At 38.7% G+C, this 25,810-nt stretch overlaps 1 protein-coding gene across 22 annotated transcripts in view; it reads left to right on the top strand.

Annotated features, from left to right (window-relative positions):
• Positions 1–25,810, top strand: part of WNK1 (WNK lysine deficient protein kinase 1) — a 135,519-nt gene that overhangs the window by 87,439 nt on the left and 22,270 nt on the right. For 6 of the 22 annotated variants that reach the window (XM_057557440.1, XM_057557444.1, XM_057557448.1 and 3 more), the window contains exons 5-19: positions 552–640; positions 2,319–2,538; positions 3,921–4,254; positions 5,029–5,216; positions 9,695–10,936; positions 13,166–13,249; positions 19,885–20,034; positions 21,369–21,809; positions 22,551–22,829; positions 23,520–23,617; positions 23,726–23,888; positions 24,300–24,416; positions 24,744–24,917; positions 25,118–25,175; positions 25,315–25,437. In XM_057557440.1, the coding sequence (XP_057413423.1) occupies positions 552–640; positions 2,319–2,538; positions 3,921–4,254; positions 5,029–5,216; positions 9,695–10,936; positions 13,166–13,249; positions 19,885–20,034; positions 21,369–21,809; positions 22,551–22,829; positions 23,520–23,617; positions 23,726–23,888; positions 24,300–24,416; positions 24,744–24,917; positions 25,118–25,175; positions 25,315–25,437 (3,760 nt within the window). The remainder of the gene's footprint in view (positions 1–551; positions 641–2,318; positions 2,539–3,920; positions 4,255–5,028; positions 5,217–9,694; positions 10,937–13,165; positions 13,250–19,884; positions 20,035–21,368; positions 21,810–22,550; positions 22,830–23,519; positions 23,618–23,725; positions 23,889–24,299; positions 24,417–24,743; positions 24,918–25,117; positions 25,176–25,314; positions 25,438–25,810) is intronic. The other 16 variants (XM_057557441.1, XM_057557445.1, XM_057557449.1 and 13 more) reach the window with 14 other exon arrangements.

The following is a 25,810-nucleotide window of genomic DNA, read 5'->3' on the forward strand; positions in this document are numbered from 1 at the left end:
CTGATGTATCACTTGTCATTTTATGTTTCATATGTACAAGACAATTTGCTCTTCAGTTATCATGCCAAACCGATCCAAATTCTTAACTTCTGGTTGAGTTTGTTAAGGTATACTATAATAATAGAATACCTGCCAAACTAAGCATGTGAATTCATGCCCATAAATGTTATGTTGATTAATGTGTTAGGGAACGAGGTTGAACAGAAGATCTTCTAGCCAATTAGAACACTTGGCCTTCTTTTTAGCCAGTAACTTCCATTACCTGAAACGCAGCAAAAGATGTTAACAACAGCCTAAATTTTTTGCTAGCCATATGAAGCCATGGAAGTTAGTGACTCCACTATCTTAACTATTCCCTATTGTTATCTCGTAGGGGCTAAATTGCCACTTCCAAGCTCTGACCCTGCATGGACTAGATCCTGCAGGCAAATCAGAAAAAAGCCAGGATGGTAAGAAGGAATCTAGTAGAACCTTAAGAGGCAAGTAAAAATTAAAATTCAAAGTCCCTGTCTTCGTTAACGTGTTTCTTTCGCTATTTTTATGATTTTCAGGGGGTGAAACCAGCCAGTTTTGACAAAGTAGCAATTCCTGAAGTGAAGGAAATTATTGAAGGATGCATACGGCAAAACAAAGATGAAAGGTAAGTTGCCTCTTTTGACCTGGGTATTGCTTAAACAAAAACTTCAAGTGTAATAGGCTCTCAATAGAACACTCAGTCTAAGGTGTATTTAATAATTTACTTGTGATTAGTTTCTCTGTTTATGTCTTGTAATATCTTTAAAACTAGAGTTCTGTCCATTGAAGGTAATATTCAGATTTGGTATACTGAAATGTTGTAAGAATGTGGTTTGGTAGAGTTTAATTAAACCAAAACCACCTTAAACATAGCTGCTGCATTCAGTAAGAACTACTTACAGCATCAACATGATTTGTAAAACTCAGTAGGGTTCTGTCCTTAACGCAGCAGATCTGTTCCTTAGTCCTTTACCCATTGAATTCTAAAAGATGAAATAAAATATTGGCTCTTTAAAATCAACTCAGCTATGCAGGTCTTGATTTGCTGTTACTATGCCAGAACTGAAGAAGAGCAAAATGTCAAAATTCCTTTGAGTAAAAAGAGACAACTTCACCCAGAGCTTGGGAGGAGATCTGGCTTAGTCATTTATGCTTACAGAGGACTTTTCTCAGAGGAGGGGCAAGTATCTGATCTGCCATATAGCTGATTCATCACCCGTTAGGCATGGCGAAGGTCCAGTGTCTGTTTTTGAAAAATAAACTACTTTCACCATCCCCCCTCACCCTCCAAAGAAGAAAAAGTAGACCAGGTAGTGCAGTTAGAAATTGTAAATTGAGCGTAATCTACCTCCTGAAGAATGCGAGTGACCAGGTACATCAACCAAATTAAAGGATTCCATATCTGCACTTCTCCAGTCTCATATTCTTTTCATAACTTTGTTCTTTGGAAGAACTTAACATCATGATCTTCAAGGCTTTTTAGTAGAAATTTAGTTGGGTTTCTATTTTCGTATACACTGATTGAAAAGGAGAGTCTTTAATCTCTTTAAGAACTTTTTTAAAAACTATAAATAAAGGAATATTTGTCTCCAGTCTTAGAGTGTGTTACTCTTGTTTCTTTTCTGGATGGAACAGTTTACTAGATTACTGGTATTTTGAGACCATTTATCTAGAGAAAATTGTTCCACAATCAGACTTCTGCTTGCCTAGTACACAAGGTGTTGAACAAAGAATTGAGGGGATTTATTGGAGTAAATAAAGGTTGCTGTAGTAGAAGGTAATGTACTAGAAATAAAAAGATTTTCGAGTTTTGATTCCACCATTTATGACTTTTATAACTGAGCAAGATTGTCGGTCTCTCTGAGGATCCATTTCCTAATAATCAGGAAATGATATTTCATTGGATGTTGGTCAAGGATCAGATGAGATCATGCATACGAGAATTTTTTGTTAACTATAAGCACTATGTAAATGATTATGTGGTATTTTGAAGCTATGATATTCTATGTATTACTCGCTATTATTAGTACACTATTAACTAAGATGAGATTAGATCATTAGATTTTAAAAGCATCACTTTGAGCTCTTATTCATAAATGAGATTGTTCTGATGTTCTGTAACTTGAATATAACTGTAATCACTGTTCAAATGGAGCAATGTAGAATGAGTTATAGAATTTCCCTTGTTCTCCTTTTTGCAGTCTGTTTTCATTATTCCAATAGCAATAATCAGCCATACTTGAAAAGTATCTTTTAAATCTAATGGCATTTTGTTTTTTGTTTCTTTCCCCTCTCTTTTGAAGATACTCTATCAAAGACCTTTTGAACCATGCCTTCTTCCAGGAGGAAACAGGGGTACGGGTAGAATTAGCAGAAGAAGATGATGGCGAAAAGATAGCCATTAAATTATGGCTACGTATTGAAGATATTAAGAAATTAAAGGGGAAGTACAAAGACAATGAAGCTATTGAGTTTTCCTTTGACTTGGAGAGAGATGTGCCAGAAGAGGTTGCTCAAGAAATGGTAAATCAACACTAATCAGCCATTTAAAAATTGATGGAGACTTACATACATTGATACTGTTGAGCAGAAAAGCAGTTTATGAAGCAGTGTGTATGGCATATTCCATTGATATAAAATTGTGTTGATTAATGGCCCTAAAAGTTATTTTTATTTTAGGAGACATGTATAGACATAGATACGTGTATTTTAGGAGATGTGTATAGACATAGATACGTATAAGGATGGATGGACGGACAGACAGGCAGGCGGGCAGACAGACATACAGGAAGAGAGACAGAACGAACCGGAAAGCATTCTGAAGTAATTTTGAAAGTCTGTAAGGTTGACTGAGACTCCTAATTAGTATAACCTATTTAGTTAGAATGACAAGGTATGTTTTCTAAATACTGATACAGTAGCCTTTGATCAGTCATCTGGATAAACCCTATAAATAGATCACACATTGTTTTTACTTCAAAGGGAGTTTTCAAGATCAATTATTAGTAGGCAGCCCTTGGTGAGTCATTTTTGAAGTATGTCTAAAAGATCACTGTTCAAAAAGAAAACTCTTCACCCATCTTAGGCTTGCCATGGTGCCTAAATAGCCGTTTACTGTGCAGAGATACTCACAGACTGTCTCTGCTAGAATGTGTTAGACCCATTCAGTACTACTTACCTCTGAGAAGGGGGTCAGGTATGAAAGAGGTACTTATTTTTAATTGTCAGGTTTTTATACTGTTTGAGGTTTTTATTTTTAACCTTCATATATTTACCACAGTTGTTTTATCTGGTTAAGTGGTTGTCTAGTGAAAGGAAGTAAAAGCAACACAGGTTAATATTAATATTGATGGTTACATGTGAGCGGGAAATAGAGTGAATGTAATAGAATGAGCCTTTTGGTTTAAAAACTTTGATGTTGGGACTTCCCTGGTGGTGCAGTGGTTAAGAATCTGCCCTCTGATGCAGGGGACTCGGGTTCAATCCCTGGTCAGGGAACTAGATCCCACATGCATGCTGCAACTGAAGAGCACCCATGCTGCAACTAAGACCTGGTGCAACCAAGATAAATTAAATAAATAAAAATTTAAAATAAAAAAATAAAAATAAATAAATAAAAACTTTGATGTTTAGGTTCCCCATTGTTTTGTTGTTTTAGTTAGTGAAGGTACATGTACCCCATGAATTTCTACAAAGATAATAGCACCCACCCCATGAGTATCTCAAAAAATGGTGGCGAAGTGCATAATGCAGACCAGTAGTTTCGCAGTTTGGTTAAGACCAGTCCTTAGAGAGTTCTTTCTTCCCCTTCTTCTCTACTTTTCTCCCCAAAGTACCTTTTTTTGTGTTTGGTTTGTTTTCTTTTGATATCCTGCTGCTTCCTAATGTACCCTTTTATCCTTCAGGTAGACTCTGGGTATGTCTGTGAAGGTGATCACAAGACCATGGCAAAAGCCATCAAAGATAGAGTGTCATTAATTAAGAGAAAGCGAGAACAGCGTCAGTTGGTGCGGGAGGAGCAAGAAAAAAGAAAGCAGGAAGAGAGCAGCCTCAAACAGCAGGGGGAGCAGCAGGCCAGTGCTTCCCAGGCCGCAGCCCAGCAGCCCCCTTCCACGTGCACTGGCGGACCTGCTGCCTCTGCCACTTCAGCTTCTGTTTCCACACAAGTAGAGCCGGAGGAGCCCGAGGCAGACCAGCACCAGCAGCTGCAGCACCAGCCACCTGGTGTGTCTGTGTTGTGTGAGTCCTGGGGGAAGCGGGCAGGGTTGCTAACGATACTCCTAGTTGACTTTTTATCTTCTCGGTCATCATTTCGCACTGGCCTCTTGGTTTTGAACTAGAAATCTAATGTGTAAATAAGAAGTTTGAAATGGTTGCCATCTACCTTTCTTACGTCCATAGCTAATAGAGTATGGATGGGACAGTGAGGAAATAGGATTAGAATATAAAACAATTCTACAGGTTCCAACATCTTGAAAGTTCTAATTTGTAGATCTCTACTTTTTATAATTCCTTAAAATATAATTAGTAGTGAAAAATGACAAGTTTATCTTAGCTGCTTATTTTTGAACCCACTAATCCGGTTCAGCTCTTTTAGCAAAGCTGAATAACGTATAAACTAGAAACTAATGAGACTGCTAGTTAGTATTTTGAACTACCTTCTTAATACTAAGAACCCACTGGTCTCCACAGTTAAGACTTTGGAAGCTGTGTCAAACTTCAGGCTGACTAATAACATTCTGTTTTATTCCCCTTGTTCTTCAGGTGGGAAAATACTGCGATAGCCAGGGAATTTTTTTTTTTTTAAGACAGAACTTTTTTCTGTGTGGATCCCTCATTTAAACATGGAAATCTACTTAGTAAAATTAGAATTTGTTTTTTATTTAGTTCAGGTCTGTGCAAAGAAAAAACCCAATTAACCCTAAAATCAGGGGTTTGTGATGGGAAAATGTGAACCTTCTTTTCATGATTTGTCTCTTTGTCTTGTTTTTTGGCACTTTATTTCTCCTTCAGCTGACGGGACGGTTGACAGTGGGCAGGGATCTTCTGTCTTCACAGAGTCTCGAGTGAGCAGCCAACAGACAGTTTCGTATGGCTCCCAGCATGAGCAGGCACATCCCACTGGCACCCTCCCAGGGCACACCGCGTCTGCTGTCCAGGCACAGGCTCAGCCCCTTGGGGTATATCCACCCTCAAGTATGGTGAGTAGCCGTGCAAGAGAGGGTAAGCCTATAGTGTGTTCAGTTCAGACTCTTCTGCCAAATGGGTAACAGCATGAGTCCAGAGTAAAAAGTACAAATGGCGCATTTCCAAAGGAGGCAGGTTGATCGTAGAGTATGATAGGAGTCGTTCAGGCAGGGGAGGACACCTACATTAATGTGTGAAGACACTGTTTACAAGATTTAAACTGATCTGCGTTTGATTAAAGATAATGCTCTCTTTAGCCCTTCAGTGTTGAAACTGTTCCAAGCAGTGTAAGACGGGCACACAAGTGGTTTGGGGGCGGGGGCAAGGAGAGTTTTTCAGAAGTTACTTAAAAGAATTACTGAGTGTTTTCTGTAAGGTGTCTTAATGTATAAAACACAGGTAAGACCTTCAGGCCATGATAGAATGCTGCATGTGAGTACTCTATAGTGAAGGAATGACCATTTAATTTAGCGCTTGTGTTCAATCATCAGTTGCTATGCGTGTTCTCGCCTTAAAGTCTGTGTTGGACGCGAGTTCCTTCCCCAGTATATGTTCATTTGCTTTTTCCCTTTATTTTGGTATCTGTTTTATGACTGATTTATTTTCAGCGTCAACTTATAGAAATTATATCCTGAAATATTTTATACATTTATATCTATGCATATATAAACATACATACACACACATATACACACATTATTACCCATGTTTTACATTAGCCACTCTTGCTTCTCATATAGAGAATGTTCAAATAGATCATTAGATAATACCCCATGTCTTTTGTTGACCCTCCGTGAAGTCTTCAGAGGTGAATAAGATGCATTTTCTGCCTCAGGAAGGAACTGAGAATTACTGGTCACTGTAGGGCCCTTGTTTAGTGAGATCTTTAGGCAGATAGATTGTCCCTCTTTCTCAGAAAGCTTTTTATCTGAATTCGTGGAACTCTTGCTCTTCATTAAATGAAACTCTATCTTTTTCTGGTAAGAAAATACTTCTACTTGTTGTGGTCTCTTATCCTACAGCTTGGAATAAAATATTTTTGGCTAGGTCTCAAGATGGATGGCCACAGTAACAGAAAGAAAACTTCCAATGTACTAATGTTCTAACAACCTACTTCTCTGACCTTTAAAATAAGTAGGTAGGGTAGAAGAGCTTTATACAGACTGTACAGGTGTATTTCTGTGATCTAACAAATATTATTTGTCAGCATTTCTTGTCACTTTCTACTCTTGTTGATTTCTTCTGGATCATCATAACTATAGATTTTTTTAAAACTATTTTTAATCTCTTGGCTTCCCTCATCACAGGGTTTATGAACTTTGGGTCTCTGTTTTAGAAAAGGAAATGGACTGATCATTTATGAAGATGTTAAATATTTGCGCCACAAATATAGCTACATTTGATGCTCTAAAAGCAGACTTTAATGAAATGACAGTCTTGCCTTTTAATGACAATATTCTGTGGAAGTATCATGAAGAGTTATTAAATATTGAGGATTTTTCAAAACTTTTATAATTATTCCTTTCTAATTCCAGAGAAAAATTACTGTGGCTTGCAACAGTATGTATCAATTATAAGTGGAATTAAAAATAAAATAAAAGAGAAGCAAGAGTGGGAAAAAAAGAAAATGTAGTCAATTACACAGTTCACAGTATCTAAAAGGAAATAACAAACTTGCTCAGGACAGCCTTGCAGCATTAGATTTACTGCTTTGTAGCTATATTAAAACCTTTATGTTAAGATGCTTCAAACTTTCTAACTTTGTAAACCAAAGTTGAACCTCTGATGTGGCTGAAAACAATTTAAAGTTATTCTTTAGAGATTCACATTTCAGATATTTTTCCATTGACTACTTTAATAAAAATACAGAATGTTTCCTGTATCTATTATGAATTATGTCTAGAAAGCTAATGCTCTTCCTAGTAGAAAATGACTTTTTAGCTTTATAGATAAAGATAGGCAAGTGTAATAAGTAAAATACTGTGAGCCAACAACTTTTTTGTCTAATGCCTTCTAAAATAGAACTGGGAAATCTTTTATGTCTGAGGTTTCTAGAGCTCCTGCAAAGCGATCCAGGCTTAAAATCTTCTACATCTTATAATGTACGTGAAACTAATAGAATTCATTCTTGTTTAATCTTAATAAGTTTGCAGAAGCTGCAAGCCAACATTCATCATTTTCCCTGTCTGTTCTGCTGCCTCAGTCAGTCGGTCATTCTTACTCGCACACTCGTAACAATTAATGTTATTGCAGAATGTTTAGGAAGATACTTGGTCATTGTTGTGGTTGTTCATACGTGACCAACAGTGTAGAGAGAATAGTTACTATCTGCCAAGTGTGCTTTGCGGGATTCCGTCTCTCCTCAAAAAACGGCTTTGTGGAATTGGGGAGGATGGAACATTTCTTTACATCAAGTATGCCCTGTTACCATTGTACGTTTGGTTATCCTGTTTTCAGAGTGCTGTGTTTTTCATGTGCGTGTTTGTTTTCTGTTTAGCCTCGTTGTGGCCGTAGCATGTCAGTTTGTGTCCCCCATCTTTCTGCTGTTCCCTCTCTGTCCCGCATCTCTCCCAGTGCTCCTTCCACCCCACCACCAGTGCTGTCTGCACCTCTTTCTCCTTCCCTCCTTCGGACTGCCCCTGAGGAAACCTTTGCCGAAAAGCTTTCTAAAGCATTGGAGAGTGTCCTGCCTATGCACTCTGCCTTTCAGCGCAAGCACCGACGCTCCAGCCTGCCTTCCCTCTTTGTCAGTACTGTATGTAACATAAACTTCCTGACAAAACTTGTTACCAGTGAATACATCCAGGCATCAAGAATTTTAATACAAATTAAGTAAAGAACAGGGCTAGACTTAGTAATATATTATGCTTTTACGTTACCAGTTTTTCCTGTGGTTTCCCATAACTTTTTGTTATGTAAGGCTTTAAGGGGGAGAAAAGCAAGGGGGCCGTGAGAGAGAATGCTTCTAACACCCTTGGCATCTATCAGCGGGGAGCCATAAAATTGAGCTTTTGTTATATTCTCCTATCCCCCACCAACGTATTCAGATCCTTGCATTTTCATATCTTAGCAAAGAATGTGTGTATTATTTAATTTTAAACTCGTTGGCTTAATCAAAAGCAAATTTTCTCTTTATCAAACATTACCCAAACATGTTTTCTCCTCACTTTATTCCAAAGAGACACTAATGACACTGGATGAGTCCATTTTTTTCCAATAGTGAGTGAAGAATAATTGAAGAGGGAAAGTTGCTTTTAATTTGTTAGCTGTTTAAAATGAGGTGTCAACAAACTAAAAGGCCACATAATGTTCCCTCTTGGAAATTTTTTTTCTTTGAATAAGGTGGGATCTTGACTCTAATGGAATACATTAGATACACATATAGTACATGTGATTTTCTTTGGCCCCATTAATGTCTATAGAAAGTCTGTCTTTCAGAGTTGTTTTAAACACTGTGGTACTTTGCTGCTGCTTTTCCAGATAGAGAATTTAGTTAACATTCTGATCTAGCAACCCCCAAATCTTGAGATTTTTACCTAGGAGAATGATTAACTGTATAGTGTTTTATGGCTTTGGAATACTCTTTGAATAAACAACAGTAAAATGGAGCATTCTGAGTCAAAACAGAAATCTCCTTTTAGCTGTTGTGAAGAAGTAACAGTGGAGCCATTTTGCCTATTTGATAGGGGTCTTCCCTATTGAAAGAATGAAACTGATCTACCCTTTTAAAAAAAGAGTCCGTGAAAGTGAATTATTACAGTGTGTACTGTTTGCATTTGACAGGGTACGATTCTAACTTTAGAGTTTTTAATCTAGAACTGCCCCTGTGACAAAAAGTGCTATTAAATCAAGTTGGCTTTTATTTAAATTATCCTTTTCACCTGATTTGAACACCGAATTAGTCAACACTTAACTAGAATCAGAAAAGTGGACATTCAATGATTTGGCATCTGTGACATGTTTCGTGTAGTAAAATTAACTGCATCTGGTTTGGGGCAGACAGGGGAAAGACACGACAGTCACTAGCCAAGTTGTGTATATTTTACTATCCACCAAAAATCTCTTCTGATTTCTAGTCAGAAGACATACTGTTAATTGATCAGAAATGAACCCTGGAGCCTCTAACACACCAGCAGACAATAAGGCTTCAGAGTAGGAAGACTTGGTACAGTTATAAGTGAACATATAAATTGTAGGTAAAAGCAGAATAATCACTTAGAAGGTTAAATTCTTCCATTTCCCTTGAGAGGGGAAAGTTGTGGAAAAGCAGCTCTTATCTAATGCAAAGAGTCCCACAGAATAGTTTTATTGACCCTGGATGTATTTAATGGATTTTTACTATGCACATAATTTCCAAAAGCATTGTTATTTCTTTATTAGTTATAAATTTGGTATAACCGTTTCATAGCATTACGCAGTTACCCAATTGTGCATGTCAATGTAATTTCACATATGAATGTATGAATTACTTGTCTTATTCATGTTGATACAGCCTCAGTCCATGGTGCATCCGCGTGGGGGGACCCCAACATACCCAGAATCACAGATATTTTTCCCAACTATTCATGAACGTCCAGTTTCTTTTTCACCACCTCCCACCTGTCCACCGAAGGTGGCCATTTCCCAGCGGCGTAAGAGCACCTCCTTCCTGGAAGCCCAAACTCACCACTTCCAACCCCTGCTGAGGACTGTTGGCCAAAATCTTCTTCCACCTGGTAGCAGCCCAACTAACTGGACACCAGAGGCTGTAGTTATGTTGGGTACTGCAGCCAGTAGAGTCACTGGAGAGCCATGTGAGATACAGGTCCAGCCTATGTTTGAACCAACTCAAGTTTACAGTGACTATAGACCTGGACTGGTACTTCCGGAAGAAGCTCACTACTTTATTCCTCAGGAAGCAGTGTATCTAGCTGGGGTACAGTACCAGGCCCAGGTGGCAGAACAGTTTGAGGGTGTTCCATACAGCTCACCAGTCCTGTCAAGTCCTATGAGACAGACACCTGAACAGAAGCCAGGGCAAGGGGGCCCTACCTCAAGTTCTGTCTTTGAATTTCCATCCGGACAGGCTTTCGTGGTAGGACACCTCCAGAATTTAAGATTAGATTCTGGACTGAGCCCAGGATCTCCCCTCTCTAGCATTTCTGCACCTATCAGTACAGATGCTACAGGCTTGAAATTTCACCCTGTCTTTGTTCCTCATTCTGCACCTGCCGTGTTAACTCATAACAGTGAGAGCAGAAGCAATTGTGTATTTGAGTTTCATGCTCATACTCCAAGCTCCTCTTCAGGAGAAGGAGGAGGAGGAGTTTTACCTCAGCGCATTTACCGAAATCGACAGGTTGCTGTGGACTTGAATCAGGAAGAACCACCTCCTCAATCCACAGGATTACACGGCCGCCTGCAGCCTGTGACTGAAGAACAGCATGATTTCCAGGCCCCAGAACTGACCGTCTCTGTGGTAGAGCCCACCGGACAGAGCTGGCCCATAGGAAGCCCAGAATATTCCAGTGATTCCTCACAAATCACTTCTTCAGACCCCAGTGATTTTCAATCACCTCCCCCTACAGGGGGAGCAGCTGCACCTTTTGGCTCTGACGTCTCATTACCCTTTATCCGTCTGCCTCAGACAGTGTTACAAGAATCCCCACTTTTCTTCTGTTTCCCCCAAGGAGCCACACCTCCGCAGGTTTTATCTGCCTCATTTTCTTCAGGAGGATCTGCACTCCGTCCACAGGTTATAGGAAAACTTCCACGGTTCTTTTACACTACCCTGCTGTGCACCATTACGTTTAAGTTTTCTATCCCTCCTTTCCATTCATGAGGGATATTGTTTAATTTTATTATGAAGTTTCTCCATTGGGGGGGGGGTGATTTTAAACTACTTGTATTTAAGAGCAAAATATGAGACAGAAGCTGCCCGATTTACCTATAACATGTGTACACCCTTGGAAAAGAGAGCACAAAAACTTAGAATTTTAGTTACTCATCAAAATCAGTTACTTCTGTCCATATGTAGAGTGGACAGAGCTTTCAACTAGTAGTGAACACATAAATGTCTGTAAAGTTGACTGAGCATTGATTATTTACAAATACTAATGTGAAGTATTTCTTTCTCCCTAGAAACAAACATGGCTAGTTTTTAAAAAAATAGAGAAGATAACATTTCTTTTCCTATAAAATGCAAAGAATGGAAAATAGAGAATCTTTCTTTTTCTTTTTTAAGTAGTGTTAGGAATATACAGAGTTTTCATTAGTATGGAAGGATCTTAAAAGACAGAGAGGAAACATCTTAGGAGTTTGTCTTAACAAATGAGGATGCCTTTTAAAAATGGCATTAGTCAAACAGGTCACTATGTATTATATGTTCAAATAAAATGTTAATCCACAAAATTGACTGATTCTAATTTTTAGCAACTAAGTTAGAATCTAGTGTGGGTGACGGGGGTTTTTTTGTTTTGTTTTAGGGATTTGTGGTACATGTTGCAAGGTAAAGACCATTAGATACCTCAGTTCTTAGATTTTTCCTCAACAAATTTAGATTTTGTTGTTTATGAATATGAGCATATGCACCCTCTTGCAAATAAAGACAAAGTGATGGACGTAATAGCATTCAAGAAGTGGAGTCAGTATTGACTTTCATATATTATTCCTTTGATACATTTTGTCAAATGTATAAGTCTTATAAAATTTATGTAGGAGACTATGCAGTTAAATAGGAAACTTTGCAATTATATATTCAAGATATCATTTGGATGTTTTAAATATCCCACTCTTTTATAAAGTACTATATGTTCTTCTTTGTACTTTCGTCCTATGTTCTTCCCCCATCAGGGGCATAAATAACCCCAAAGATATACATAAAGTATCAGTTACCTAGAGCAGTACTAAGAAGCAAAAAGATCCAGAAACTTGAAAATCTGTACTGTGTGCACATGCGGTACGGTACGCTCACATGAACACACTGGTTGCCAGCCCATACTGTGAACGCGTGTGCACTGCCAGCCTTGCTCCTTTAAACTTTCCAAAATGCAATTTCAAACATCAGGTAGTTTACAGAAAAGGTGCAGAAAGAATGTATACTCACAGTGGTTAAGATGCAGTAGAATGTGATGTTCTATCCAAGTAAGCTTCAGAGAAGCCCCTCTAGATTGAAATGAAACAGCAAAGGTGGGCCTTTTCGTTTTCTTAGCTCACCTATTATCAAGTCCTGCATTCAGTTCTCACCTAATTTATTTTAACTTAAGATCTCTTCTAGGTGAGGGTTTCTCAAATTCCAACCGTATGGACGTTTTAGGTGAGATGGCTCTTTGCTGTGAGGGCTGCCCTGTGCATTTGTAGAGTGTTCAGCGGCATCCCTGGCCTCCCCCCACCAAGTACCAGTAGCAGTTATGACAACCAAAACTAGCCCCAGACACTGCCAGACGTCCTTGGGAAGGGGCATGGGGTTCCCAGAGTGCCCCTGGTTGAGAGCCATTGCTCTAGGTACTTGGCAGGTAATGATGATAACAATTTTTTTTTACATTTTTGATAAAAGTCACTATAGCACTACAAGAAATAGCAAAAGGAACCAAACAGCATTATTAAAAACCCTTTTTTCTTCAATTGTTTGGATAGTTTTTTCACGTTGATAGTCTTACTATTTTTCCTGATTATTTTCAATAATAATTTTATTTTGAATCTTACTATTTTGGCAAAAAATATAGCCTGAGCAGCGGGGTAGGTTAGGTTTTAACCATCAGTGGTTTTTGCATGGAATCAGAGTATGTTCTGTAATATGATCCTTCTCTAACCTTCTCTTTAAAAACATGCCCCAGCGGTCTCTCCCTACATACTTAATCAAGCGAATGTTTCATCTTGCTCAGGCAAACTCTCAGGAGCTCACATATTTATTGCAAAATCCTGACCTCTGTATAAACGTACCTTTGGGCTTCTCTAATTTTTTGTATTCACTTCTCTCCTTCAGGCACAGGGGCAGAGCCAGGGTCAGCAATCTTCAAGTAGTTTAACAGGGGTTTCATCCTCCCAACCCATACAACATTCTCAGCAGGTGAGAGCAACTCATTGCTACATTTTATGGATAAGCAATAGCCAAAACACTGTTTTACGTCTTTCATGAATTGGATTCCTGATGTAAATGGCTTGCTAAGTTTTTGAAAGGAAAATCCAGAGGCGTAGCATTTCCTGTCTTCAGTAACGTTTTAGAAAATCTTTTGTTTAATGTATTTTTTAATTGTCTATTAGATTAGACATATATTGAAATTCAAAAGAATTATTTTTACTGACATAGTTTATGTGCCTTCTTAAACAGATGATTCTACACTGTTTTAACAATACGGTTGACCCTTGAACAGCACAGGGGGTTAGGGGCACAGGCCTTCTGCCCAGGCGAAAATCTGTGCATAACTTTATGGTGGGTCCTCCCTCTCTGAAGTTACACATCGACAGATTAAACCAATCTTGGATCGCATAGCACTGAAGTGTGTATTTATTGAAAAAAATTAACATATAAGTGAACCCACGCCGTTCAAACCTGTGTTATTTGAGGATCAACTGTACGAAGAATATCAATTTTGTGTGTATGTATCTCACGATTTGTCCTTTTGTGAGCATCTTACCATTGCTTTCATTGTGCTTGACTCTAGTAATGCTCCGCTCCTTTTTAATTATTTCTCATCTGTGGGGTGGGGCATCAGATTTTATGCTAAAATGAATGAAAGCCTAAGAACAACTACTTCAGGAACTTTAAAAAAATGTTTTAAACTTCTGATTTGGGGAATTTGTTCCCAAAGTTTCAGAGAACTCAAGGGATTAGTATAATGCTGATGTATTCAACAGCAAAACTGGTAATTGTAAAATTAAATATCTGTAGTGCATCACTGATATTAGTTAACAGTAATTATTTACATGGAAATAATGCTTTGGGGGCACAATCGAATATTTATTATCTGTTTCAAATAAAATTTATAGCCACTACATCTGTCATAAAAACTTCCCAGTGAATTATCTTCTTGATAGTTCCCTATGCAGTGTGTTTTCAAACCACCAAATTCTAAATTGGCTTGTTTCTATTAAGTTTTGAAACTAAGTTTTTAATTCTCGTTACAAATGGCCTGCTCGCAGTCCAGCATGTGATCATGGAGTCGTTTGATGCTAGTTTACGATTAGATGTTCCTTGTACGAGATTAGTTTGGTTATACAGGCAAACCTCGTTTTATTGGGCTTCGCTTGCTTGTGCTTCGTAGGTACTACTTTTTTTTTTTTTTTTTTTTTTTTTTTTACAAATTGAAGATTTGTGTTAACCCTGCTTCAAGCAAGTCTGTTGGCACCATTTTTCCAACAGCATTTGCTCATTTCGTGTCTCTGTGTCACGTTTTGCTAATTCCCACACTTATTTCAAACTTCGTCATTATTATAATATTTGTTATGGTGATCTGTGATCAGTGATCTTTGATGTTACTATTGCAAAAGGATTATGACTTGCTGAAGGCTCAGATGATGGTTAGCATCTATTAACAATAAAGCATTTTTTAAGTTAAGGTACGCACATTGTCTTTTCAGTCATGATGCTGTTTCACACTTAATAGACTACAGTGAGGTATATGCACTAGGAAACAAAAAATTCATGTGCTTGGATTGTTGCAATATTCACTTTATTGCAGTGATCTGAACCAAACCTGTAATATCTCTGAGGTGCCTGTATATACATTTTCTCTGTGGCCAACACCTCTATCTTATAGAATGGAAGGGCTGGGAATTACATGTTTTGTCTTGCTCCTGCCCTTTCTTCCAGACAAGTGTCTGAATCTATATATAATTATTGTTCCATTCAAGTAGTCACATTTTTGCCGACCGTAACAGGTTTAATTATATTAACAACCCCTGATAAGAATGCAAATTAAAAGTTACATAAAGCTGAGTGAGGACAGAAACACTATCATGGATACCGGTCTCCTAATTCGCTTATCTTTGGACACAGGCCAATAGCAATAAAATGTGCAGATTTAAGTGTATGCTCTGTTTTTCCTTTTCCAAAGGAATTTGTTATGAAGCAGTGAAATAAGCCATTGAGTTTAATGGTGATGAAAGTATGCACAGTTGGGGGGCGGGGGGCAGCTCCACAAATGTCAGGTTAAAAGAATCAGGTGCTTGACTCTTCCGGGAAAAGATATGACTAAATGGCTATCTCTACAGTACAAACAAAAATTCCCATTTCAGTGATGCTTTTTTCAGATAGTTCTATTTTGTGAGTTATTTTAAATATAGGATGAGTTAAGTAGAATCATAAAATTGAGCCCTCAATCTAAATAAGTGTATGCAGTCTAGAATATTTAACTTTTCCAGGGTTGCATAACCAATAGATAGATAGAACTAAACATTACAAACCAGAATCCAAGATTTCTACAGTAGTTTTCTTTTTTCTGCATTAAAGTTCTACAGGGACTCATGATTCTGCAAAGGTGCCCAAGGAGCTGTATTTGTTTATTTTATCTTCTGGGGTTCCACATATAGAAAAGAAAGATTGTAAACTTTCTGTACTGTACAGTTAGAGTCTGTTTTTAGATCTGATTTTCGTTTTGCATACCGTCACGTCCCAACACCACCTTAGGAAACCATCTCTCTAATTTTACTAGTGTGAGGAAAGAGATGAACTTCAGCCGAAATTTACTTTATTTCTTGTGTTTCTGAAATATAGTGAATAAAGGATTGCTTCTTTTCACGTTTTTATCAAGAATCTCTTCTAGTGGTATATCGTGTCTTAATGAGGTACCAGAAATAGCTTTCTCCTACTGGAAATCTGAGTATTTTGCTGCCATGAAAGGTCATGAGCTACCCTGCTTCCTTAATTTCTTCCATAGGGCACATGTAGAGTCTGTAGGTATCTCTTACTTTTTGTTCAACTAAGGCTCAGGAACATTTTTTTCAAGCACCCTTGTCCAACAGATAGTACATGGTCAGTACAGGCTGTATTCAAGAGGCAGTTTTATGCAAAGCATGATGCCAAGTTGCTATGCTAAACAGTACTTGTTTGGCTAAAGTGTTGATTATTAGCCAGTGTGATAGTGCAAAAAAAAAAACCACACACCATATACTCCTGTCCTATCCAGAGGTGCCACTTCTCTATAAATGCTTTAATGTATAACTGGCATACATGCCTCTCAATTATTCTAAGCAAGGAGTGAGGGTATATGTTTATAAAACTGCTCATTTTTGACAGTACACACACACACACACACACACCCTCAATTATTCTAAGCAAGGAGTGAGGGTATATGTTTGTAAAACTGCTCATTTTTGATGGTACACACACACCCAACTAATTAAACAGTTTACACACACACACACACACACACACACACCCAACTAATTAAACAGTTTTTTCCTAACTGAGTTCATGCTCTGAAGGACCATGTGTGAGGCACTGATGGACTACCAAGATGGATCATATAAGGCTACTTTCAGGGAGCCTGAATAATCTGGTAAACATATACGTCAACTCCTACAAAACGAGTAAGCATAATAGCTAACATTATATATACAGGGTGCAAAGCAATCCACCTGTATTTTTATTTAATCCTTCTATGAACCTATAAATATAGGTACTATCATTATTTCCATTGTAGAGATGGGAAAGCTGAAACGAGATCTGGAGAAGCTGAGTACTTTACCCAAACTTACACAGCTTCTAAAAGATAGAAAGAATTTAAATCCAAGTAGTCTGACTCCGTGAAAGGAAGAGACTATATCTCTTCTGAGCAGGGAGGGGGATATCAGTAGGTGTATGAAAGAGCATTTGAACTGGACTCTGATTATGAGTTAGATTCAGATGAAGGATGAGGAATATTCTAGGTCCAAAGAAAAGGGCAGGGGGGCAGTATAAGCAAGATAGAAGGCACAAAGGTAGAAAGCTGTGAGACAGAAACAAATAAACCTTGGGTTCAGTGTAGCTAGAATACAGATAAGTCAGGACTTATGGTTAGGACTCCGTGCTCCCAATGCAGGGGGCACTAGTTTGATCCCTGGTCAGGGAACTAAGATCCCACATGCCACGTGGCACGGCCTAAAACATAACAAACAAACAAATAAGTGAAGTTGTGAGTTCAGGAAAGAGCTGATTGAGTCCAAATCGTGATGTAAGCAAGGGTCTGCGTTGATGGGGGTGCGGGAGAGAGGTAATCGTGCACCCAAATATAAGGGGGGGGGTTTGCTCAGATTGAACTCTTACGAAGAAGGGGGATCACCACATAGTCAAATCTTCATCAGGCTCACATCACGGGGCTCTTACTGGTCTTTGCTTTGAACAGTAACACAAAAAAATATTAATGGAATAAAGTGAAACTGTTGAGAACAAGTGTGCCTGTAAGGCCCTTAAATGGTGTATGTAGTTGGAAATGTTTATAGGCAATATCTGACAGAATTGGTTTTATATCCGCCAAGACATTAAACATAGATTTTGTCCTTATTCTTAGGGGAACAACTTCACTGTTCCAGGTTCATTGTAAATAACATTTAAAGATCACTTAAAGGTTACATGAATATACACCTGTAAGACAATTGCAAAAACAAAAGAACTGTCCTAATACTAATAATCAAGCAGATGCTTGTCACTGCAGATTTTACCTCAAGACATAACTTAAAGAAAAAGTACTATGTTATGCGCCAGAAAAGCGAGATCATTCATAGTGTAGCTTCCCTGAAGATGAAAATGCTGATGTATAATTACATGTGAAGAATTTGAATGAGGCAAGGGGAGCAACATTTCTGAATTAGTATATTTATATAAAAGACAATCTTATTTAGGTATGAAAATTAATGACTTAGATAACTGTAGATAGTTCAAGGTGAATTCCTTAAAGTTTAAATACATTCAAGTTAACCAAAAAGGTTTTCTACTTTCTTGGTTCTTCTTTCTTAGTGGGAAAATGGGCAAAATTGTCTTATGCTCAGAGCTGCCTTATAGTTGGATACATATGATACATCTTAGTTGCTGAAAATAAATTTTATTTAATTCAACAGCCATTTGTTCCTAATTTTTTTTAAGTTAAGAATACATTATCAGAAATAAATAAGGATAAAACAAACATGACTACTGTCACTATTACATTTCAGGATTCTTTTGATGGTTTTAATTGGTATAATAAGAAAGAAATGAGGAATAAATATCAGGAAAGCAAAAATATTATTTGCAGATTATCACCTAACGAAATCTAGGATGCTTGTTAAGGTGGGTAGATGCATAATAGACATAAAAACAAAAATAAATAAGTCCTGGGGATGCAATGTACAGCATAGTGACTGTAGTTGATAATACTGTATTATATGTTTGAAGGCTGCTAAGAGTAGATTGTAAAAGTTCTCATCACAAGAAAAAAATTTGTAATTATGTGTGGTGATGGATGTTAACTAGACATATATCAAATCATTATGTTACATGTCAGTTATATCTCAGTTAAGATACATACACATACACATACCTTATCTTTATACCAGCAGTAGCTAATCAGTTATATGGACCAGGGCATATGTAAAAGGCTATCATTGGTGGTAGCATTATTTTAAGTAACAAAAAATTCAATCAACCGAAGTGTTCATCATTAGGATTTCAGTGCCATTGATAAATAAAATGAAAATGGCATGTCAGAGAACAGTATTTATAAAACGGGTGTGTTTATGTTTTGTTTTTAAAAACAAAATCAACTTTTGTGTAAATGACCACTTATGCATAGAAGGAAATCCATAAAGTCGATGCACCAAACCACTAATTGTGATTGCCTGTGGAGAAATGAGATTGGGTATTTTCATTTAACTCTATTAATCTAATATATTGCTTGAAATTTTTATTACAAACAGTTGTTGTTTTTGTATTTAAAAATTAAAAATTTTAAATTAGTTATAGGTATTAAAGAGTCTTGAAAGTCAGCTATGAAGTTCAGATTTTTGTTAGGCTAGAGGGGGCCATTAATTTTATTGCAAAATTTAGTGTTTGGGTACAAATACATGCCATTCATCAAGTTTAGGTGTATTATACCAGAGTGCCTAGCACATGCTTGATTTCCAGATGACATTCCCTTTGCCGTACTTTGAGTTGAGTGATAGTGTCCTTGTTTTCAAAGAAGGACCTCATTTTGGCAGTAAAATGAGCAATCTCTAAGGTATCACAGCTAGCAGATGGTAAAGCTAAAGTTCAAAATTCAATGCTTTTCTCCCATTTTGTAGCCATTATCAAAGCTATTCTTTAAGCAAATTAATTACACAGTTGATGAAATATTGATAGATTAAGGGAAAGAGATTGGATTAGTTTAACATAGGACCAAAGTGAGAGCTGCTATCAAGAAATGGGAACAAAGAGGGAGGAATTTGGAGGAGAGAGGGTCTGTTTGGATATGGTGTCTGAAGGTGTTTGTAAATACCTGAGCTGCTACTGGGGCAAGGAGCCTGTTAGGTGAAGAACCAGTGGTGACTCAAACTTTGAAACATGGGTTAGTTCTTGGTTGTACCATCACAAATAAAGAACACCAGATGAAAAAGAAAGATGTGTAAAAAGGGGAATTGGTGAATTTGGGTTTGTGCATGTCTTGATTACTAAAATTGCCATCTTTTACAGACACTGATAGGCAAACATACTTCCTTAGAAACATGCTGTTAATGACTTGAAATAAAACTGAGTGATGGTTTTCTTCTCAGCAGCAGGGAGTGCAGCAGACAGCCCCCTCTCAGCAGACAGCGCAGTATTCACTTCCCCAGACGTCAGCCTCCAGCGAGGCCATGACTGCACAGCCCGCAAGTCAGCCTCAACCTCCACAGTCCTTGTCGCATGTGTCAGCAGGAAAACAGGTGAACGCTTAACTTCTAGAAAGGAGTGCCACATGACTTCTACCTTCCCTAATGGTGAAAATTGGTTATTTTTCACTGCAAAAATGAAGTGAAATTTGCTTCTTTTGTGTATATGCATTGGTTAATATAAATGGGTATATACAGCAGCAATAATCCAAAAATGTTTAACTTTTTGGTTTATCAGCCTAAAATCAGTTTGACAGGTATAGAACTCATAAAGGTGCTGTAGTAATTGAACCTCTGACATTTTCTAGAATTGTCAGTTGTACCTATCATTCTAGGTTTGCAATTATGCTGTGTTTTCACGTAGATTTATGCATTGTTTCCTTCCCTCATTGCCTTCTGAAGTCATAAAAAACCCTTATATGGAACGATTTTTTTTTCTAAGTTATCCTTCTAGTCACTTGAAAAGTAACCCTGGGGACTTCCCTGGTGGTCCAGTGGCTAAGACTCCGTGCTCCCAATGCAGGGGGCCCAGGTTCGATCCCTGGTCAGAGAACTAGATCCCGCATGCTGTAACTAAAGATCCTGCGTGTTGCAACTAAGACCCGGCACAGCCAAATAAATAATAAATAAATATTTAAAAAAAAAAAAAAAAGGAAAGAAAAGTAACCCTGTAGAAGATAAGCTCTTCTGAATGACCTTTTTTCAGCTTTAACATTGGGGCTTGTTGTGCTTGTATTGTTTCTGTTATATTTCATCACATCTGAGGTACTGTCAATTGTAAAATGCACCATTATTTTATGTAACACTGAGAACTGACATACCATTAATTGTAAGATATATCTTAATGTCATAAATGTTAAAATGACCAGGTGGTGGAAAGGGATGATTGCATCATACAATCAATGAAATAGAGTAATTAGACCTACTTTTACAGGCCTGTGTTAGACTTAAGAATTGTGGAAGCACTATGGGTGAGCTCTAACTCCACTGGGAAGGAAGTCCTTTGCATTTCAGTAATCACTGTAGTATCAGTTGTAGATTTAGTGGCAGCAAACATGCCAGTGGATTATGGTATGTGAAACACATCTCAGCCAGGCTGTAAAGAAAACAGCCTTTCCTGTGGAAGGGTTCTCTTTCTTGTTGAACGAGGAAGCGTGAGCAAGATTTTCTACCACGAAAGATGTGGACCAGCAGCCAGTCTGTCAGCCTCCCTGTCTCCTGTTGTCCTCTCCCTGCTCTTATGTGGCACGTTAACTTACACTAATGTATGCAGGGGTTTGGTGTTTGTTTTAATTTTCTTTCTTTTGGCTAATACGTAAGTCTTGCTTTTGGCAGCCTTGCTTTTTTTTTTTAAAGTCTGTCTGTTTTGTTTTTCTTTACCTTCCCAGCTTCCAGTTTCCCAGCCAGTACCAGCTATCCAAGGCGAACCTCAGATCCCAGTTGCGACACAGCCCTCAGTTGTTCCAGTCCATTCTGGTGCTCACTTCCTCCCTGTGGGACAGCCAATCCCGCCCTCCTCACTCCCCCAGTACCCTGTCTCTCAGATGCCCTCGGCGCCTCAGCCAGCTTTCTCCCCACTTCCTGTCACCATGGCAGCTGGCGTTAATCAGCCTCTGCTCACCTTGGCTTCCTCTGCTCCAGCAGCTGCAGTCCCAGGGGGCCCCGCCGTGGTCCCCAGTCAGCTTCCCCCCCTCCTGCAGCCTGTGACTCAGCTGCCGAGTCAGGCTCCCCTGCAGCTCCTGCAGCCGGCAGTTCAGTCCGTGGGGAGAGCCGCTAACCTCGGGCAGCCTGCTGAGGCGCCGCTCCCCTCTGGAGATGTTCTCTACCAGGTACCGTGTCGGCTGGTGACAAGGAGGGCACCGGAGGGTTTGGTTCTAACGACAGAACGTCAAGGACTTAAAAACCTATTGACTGAATATCAGAATAGCTAGCAATAACAAAAGTTGCTGATCTCAACCAGAGATGCTAAAAGAGTAAAATTCTGAGAAAGGACAGGGCGATGATGTCTGATGACTCATTTCCATTTTCCTCAAGACATCTCTTGGGAGAAAAATGGTTCTCTCAATATTCAGTGTAAGCTGATTGAAAGCTAGATACGGCTAATAATAGAATATATCAGGCTACTTTTTTTTATGGGAAGAGTAAATATGGGTAGCCAACATGGTATCAGTAAAAAGCTTCAGGGTTTAGATTTAGAATATTAGCAAGTCATTATATGACTGGAATGACTGATACCTTGAAGAGTTTTTGCATTCTCCTGTTTGACTGGGTAGAAAGTAGGTATTTTTCTAGAAGGAATTATGTCTATTCCTCCTATTTAAATAGTCTCCAGGAGGGAAAAAAATAGCAACTTAAAAGTATAGTTGTGTGCAGTCCTGTCCCCTAAATTGAAATCAGTTAACCATTTCTTTTCAAGAATCTTCTTTAAATTATTAGAAAGAGATCAGGCTACTTTTCTTCGCTATGTTCCCTTTTTTTTTTTTTTTTCTTTTTTTTTCTTTCTTGTCTTGCTGTTTTGCTCATTTGATGACCCAACCTGCACTAATTCCCCTTCCTCATTTCTGTCACAGGGCTTCCCACCTCGACTGCCACCACAGTACCCAGGAGACTCAAATCTTGCTCCCTCTTCCAGCGTGGCTTCTGTGTGCATTCCTTCTACAGTCCTGTCCCCTCCCATGCCGGCAGAAGCACTGGCTGCACCAGGTTACTTTCCTACAGTGGTGCAGCCTTATGTGGAATCAAGCCTTTTGGTTCCTGTGGGCAGTATAGGAGGACAGGTTCAAGTGTCCCAGCCACCAGTGAGTTTAGCACAAGCCCCCACTACATCCTCCCAGCAAGCAGCTCTGGAGGTAAATGGAATTCCTGCATGTTTATGTCTAAACTATATGTATAATGGGATAAAAATGACAAAGGAGAAACATAGGTTCCCCCCTGGTTTAGAATGCACTTGGAAACTATTGCGAACTAACTTCTGAATGACTTCTTCTTGCAGCCGAGTGAAATGCCAGTGTGGGGCCTTGTTGCCACTGGCTGTTCTGTTGGGAAGTGAGTGTGCCTTGGAGGAGATAACCCTGCTAGCACTTCATTTCTCTAGCTAGCCCTTAAGCCGTTGTTCTTATCCTTTCACAAACTCCTGCCATTGGCAGTCACCAGAATACCTTAACCCTGCTGTGCTCCCCGTGGTCATTTTTGCCCTGCTCAGAGAAAGCTCTGAGCTGTCTTTGCACTTTGCTCTGCCTGCCCTGTTGCACATTCTGGTGAGATGCTGGCTGCATGGCAGGTTGTAGTTTCTCACTACCTAGCAGCTGTTTTGGCTGATGACACACTGTGCAGTCTGTACCAGAGACTAGCTTTAGAAATTTCCTTTGCAATTTTAAGATGACTGTCTGTAGATGCTGAATATTAAGAATTATTAGTAAACGTAGTGCTTCTAGGACTTAGGGGAGGGATAAGGAAAAGGAAGAGTAGCTTATTGGGGATGGTCGACAATAAATAAGCTGTATTACTGCCGAGGTGTGAGTTATCCTTTCTGTTTACAGAGCACTCAGGGCGTCTCTCAGGTGGCTCCTCCAGAGCCGGTTCCAGTGGCTCAGCCGCAGCCCACCCAGCCCGCTACACTGGCCTCGTCTGTAGACAGGTATGTGACAGTGCAGTTCTCCTTTCCTGACTGGTAGATAGGATGGTAGGAAACTTTACAATGTCTCACCTTTAGAGCTCATCATAAACTGGACTTTTTTTTCCGAAGTGCACATTCAGATGTTGCTTCAGGTATGAGTGACGGCAATGAGAATGTCCCGTCATCCAGTGGAAGGCATGAAGGGAGAACTACAAAACGGCATTATCGAAAATCTGTAAGAAGTCGCTCTCGTCATGAAAAGACTTCACGCCCAAAATTGAGAATTTTGAATGTAAGTATTGCTGACTTCTGGGTTTCATATAGTTAGTTCATACCATTTAAATATTTCTGAGGTTTGGGTGTATTGATGAAAGTTTAGGATCTTGTATCACCCAAATGATATTGTTAAATCCCATATTTCTAAAAAAAAAAAACAGAGAGTTTTTGTTTGTAAAACAAAGATCTTAACATTCTTACCAGACCCTTCAGTGGAAGATGTGTAAGTAGCTGAAAGGCTGATATTTTCTTAAGGTTTTCTTGCTCCTAGTTTAAGAGGCAAAGTAGCAGTGCTTCAAGGAATAGTGGTAACATTCAGCTTAAGTTCAAGTGATAACCTATATTACTTCGTCACATTCAGTAACAGATCTGAGCATGGTTCTTCTGAGATATGAAGTACCTTTTCTTCTTTCTTTTTTCTTTTCAGGTTTCAAATAAAGGAGACCGGGTAGTAGAATGTCAATTAGAGACTCACAATCGGAAAATGGTTACATTCAAATTTGATTTAGATGGTGACAACCCTGAGGAGATAGCAGCAATTATGGTATGTCTGTTTTCGGAGTTCCAAATTTTTCCTTCATACTTTATCTTCATATCCACTGCCCTAGGCAAATATGCAATATTTTGTAAACTATTTTGACAGTTAAATATTTATTTCAATGTGAATATAACTAGCACGCCAAACCTGTGACTTAGAGGTGCTTTTGTGTAGGGCATGTCTAACTAGGCTTTGAAGAACTAACTTACATATTAACTAAATAATAATACAGGTGGTATGCAGATAGGACAGAAGTCATGAAAGTGGTGATTGAATGACCTAAAGCTTGGGAAACACTAGACTAATTAAGCTAATGTCACGTTTCTTTTACAGGTGAACAATGACTTTATTCTGGCAATGGAGAGAGAGGCATTTGTGGAACAAGTGCGGGATATTATTGAAAAAGCTGATGAAATGCTCAGTGAGGACGTCAGTGTGGAGCCAGAGGGTGACCAGGGATTGGAGAGTCTCCAGGGAAAGGATGACTATGGCTTTGCAGGCTCTCAAGTAGGTTCACCGTTCCTGTAGTGAAGCTTCGTTTATGTTAAATATTTGCTAAATTTGCCTTGCACGATGTCCAGCGGTACCACATTACACCTGTAACTGAGATTATCAACATTTATGTTCTTGTTGCATGTGGCGATTTGCTTTGCCTGCTCATTAAGATTGAGTGAGAGAATGAATTTAATCACTTTTGTTTGTTGTAGAAATTGGAAGGAGAGTTCAAACAACCAATTCCTGCATCTTCCATGCCACAGCAAATAGGTGAATTTTTTTCTTTCCATCGTTTGGTCTTACCTTTGACCTAAGAAGTTATGTGCTAATAATGGAATCTTGAAGCTTTGTGTTAGTGACAATGTATATAATAATAATAATGCGATTAAATGGTTTGTTTCTTTTTAAGCAGGCCTTCCTACCAGTTCTTTAACTCAAGTTGTTCATTCTGCCGGAAGACGGTTTATAGTAAGTCCTGTGCCAGAAAGTCGATTACGAGAATCAAAAGTTTTCAGTGAAGTATCAGATACAGGTAAGGAATTGCTTCTACCACATACATATATAAATCCTGTGTCTCTCCTTTATTGGAAGCTTGGTCATCAAGCAGTAGTTCAACTGATGACATAGACAATAAAGAATAGTAGAAAATTGAGACTGACCAACAGATAAACATTTGGAGACAGGGAAATAGGTGATGAATAGAGAGGATTTCAGCAAAAGGGCACAGAAGGGTGGCCATACTAGATACAGCCCGTGTGATTGATACTGTGTAGATTCAGCACTGCGTGTTTGTATCTCCATTTAGTGCTGCTGTATATCGTTTGAGGTTACTCCGTGTTTTTTCAGAAATAGATATTCATACGAGATCATTCTTTTGCTGGAACTGCTATACCACTTTGCCGTTT

This window comes from Balaenoptera acutorostrata, chromosome 11 (assembly GCF_949987535.1).
Source record: "Balaenoptera acutorostrata chromosome 11, mBalAcu1.1, whole genome shotgun sequence".
NCBI classification, from domain to species: domain Eukaryota; kingdom Metazoa; phylum Chordata; class Mammalia; order Artiodactyla; family Balaenopteridae; genus Balaenoptera; species Balaenoptera acutorostrata.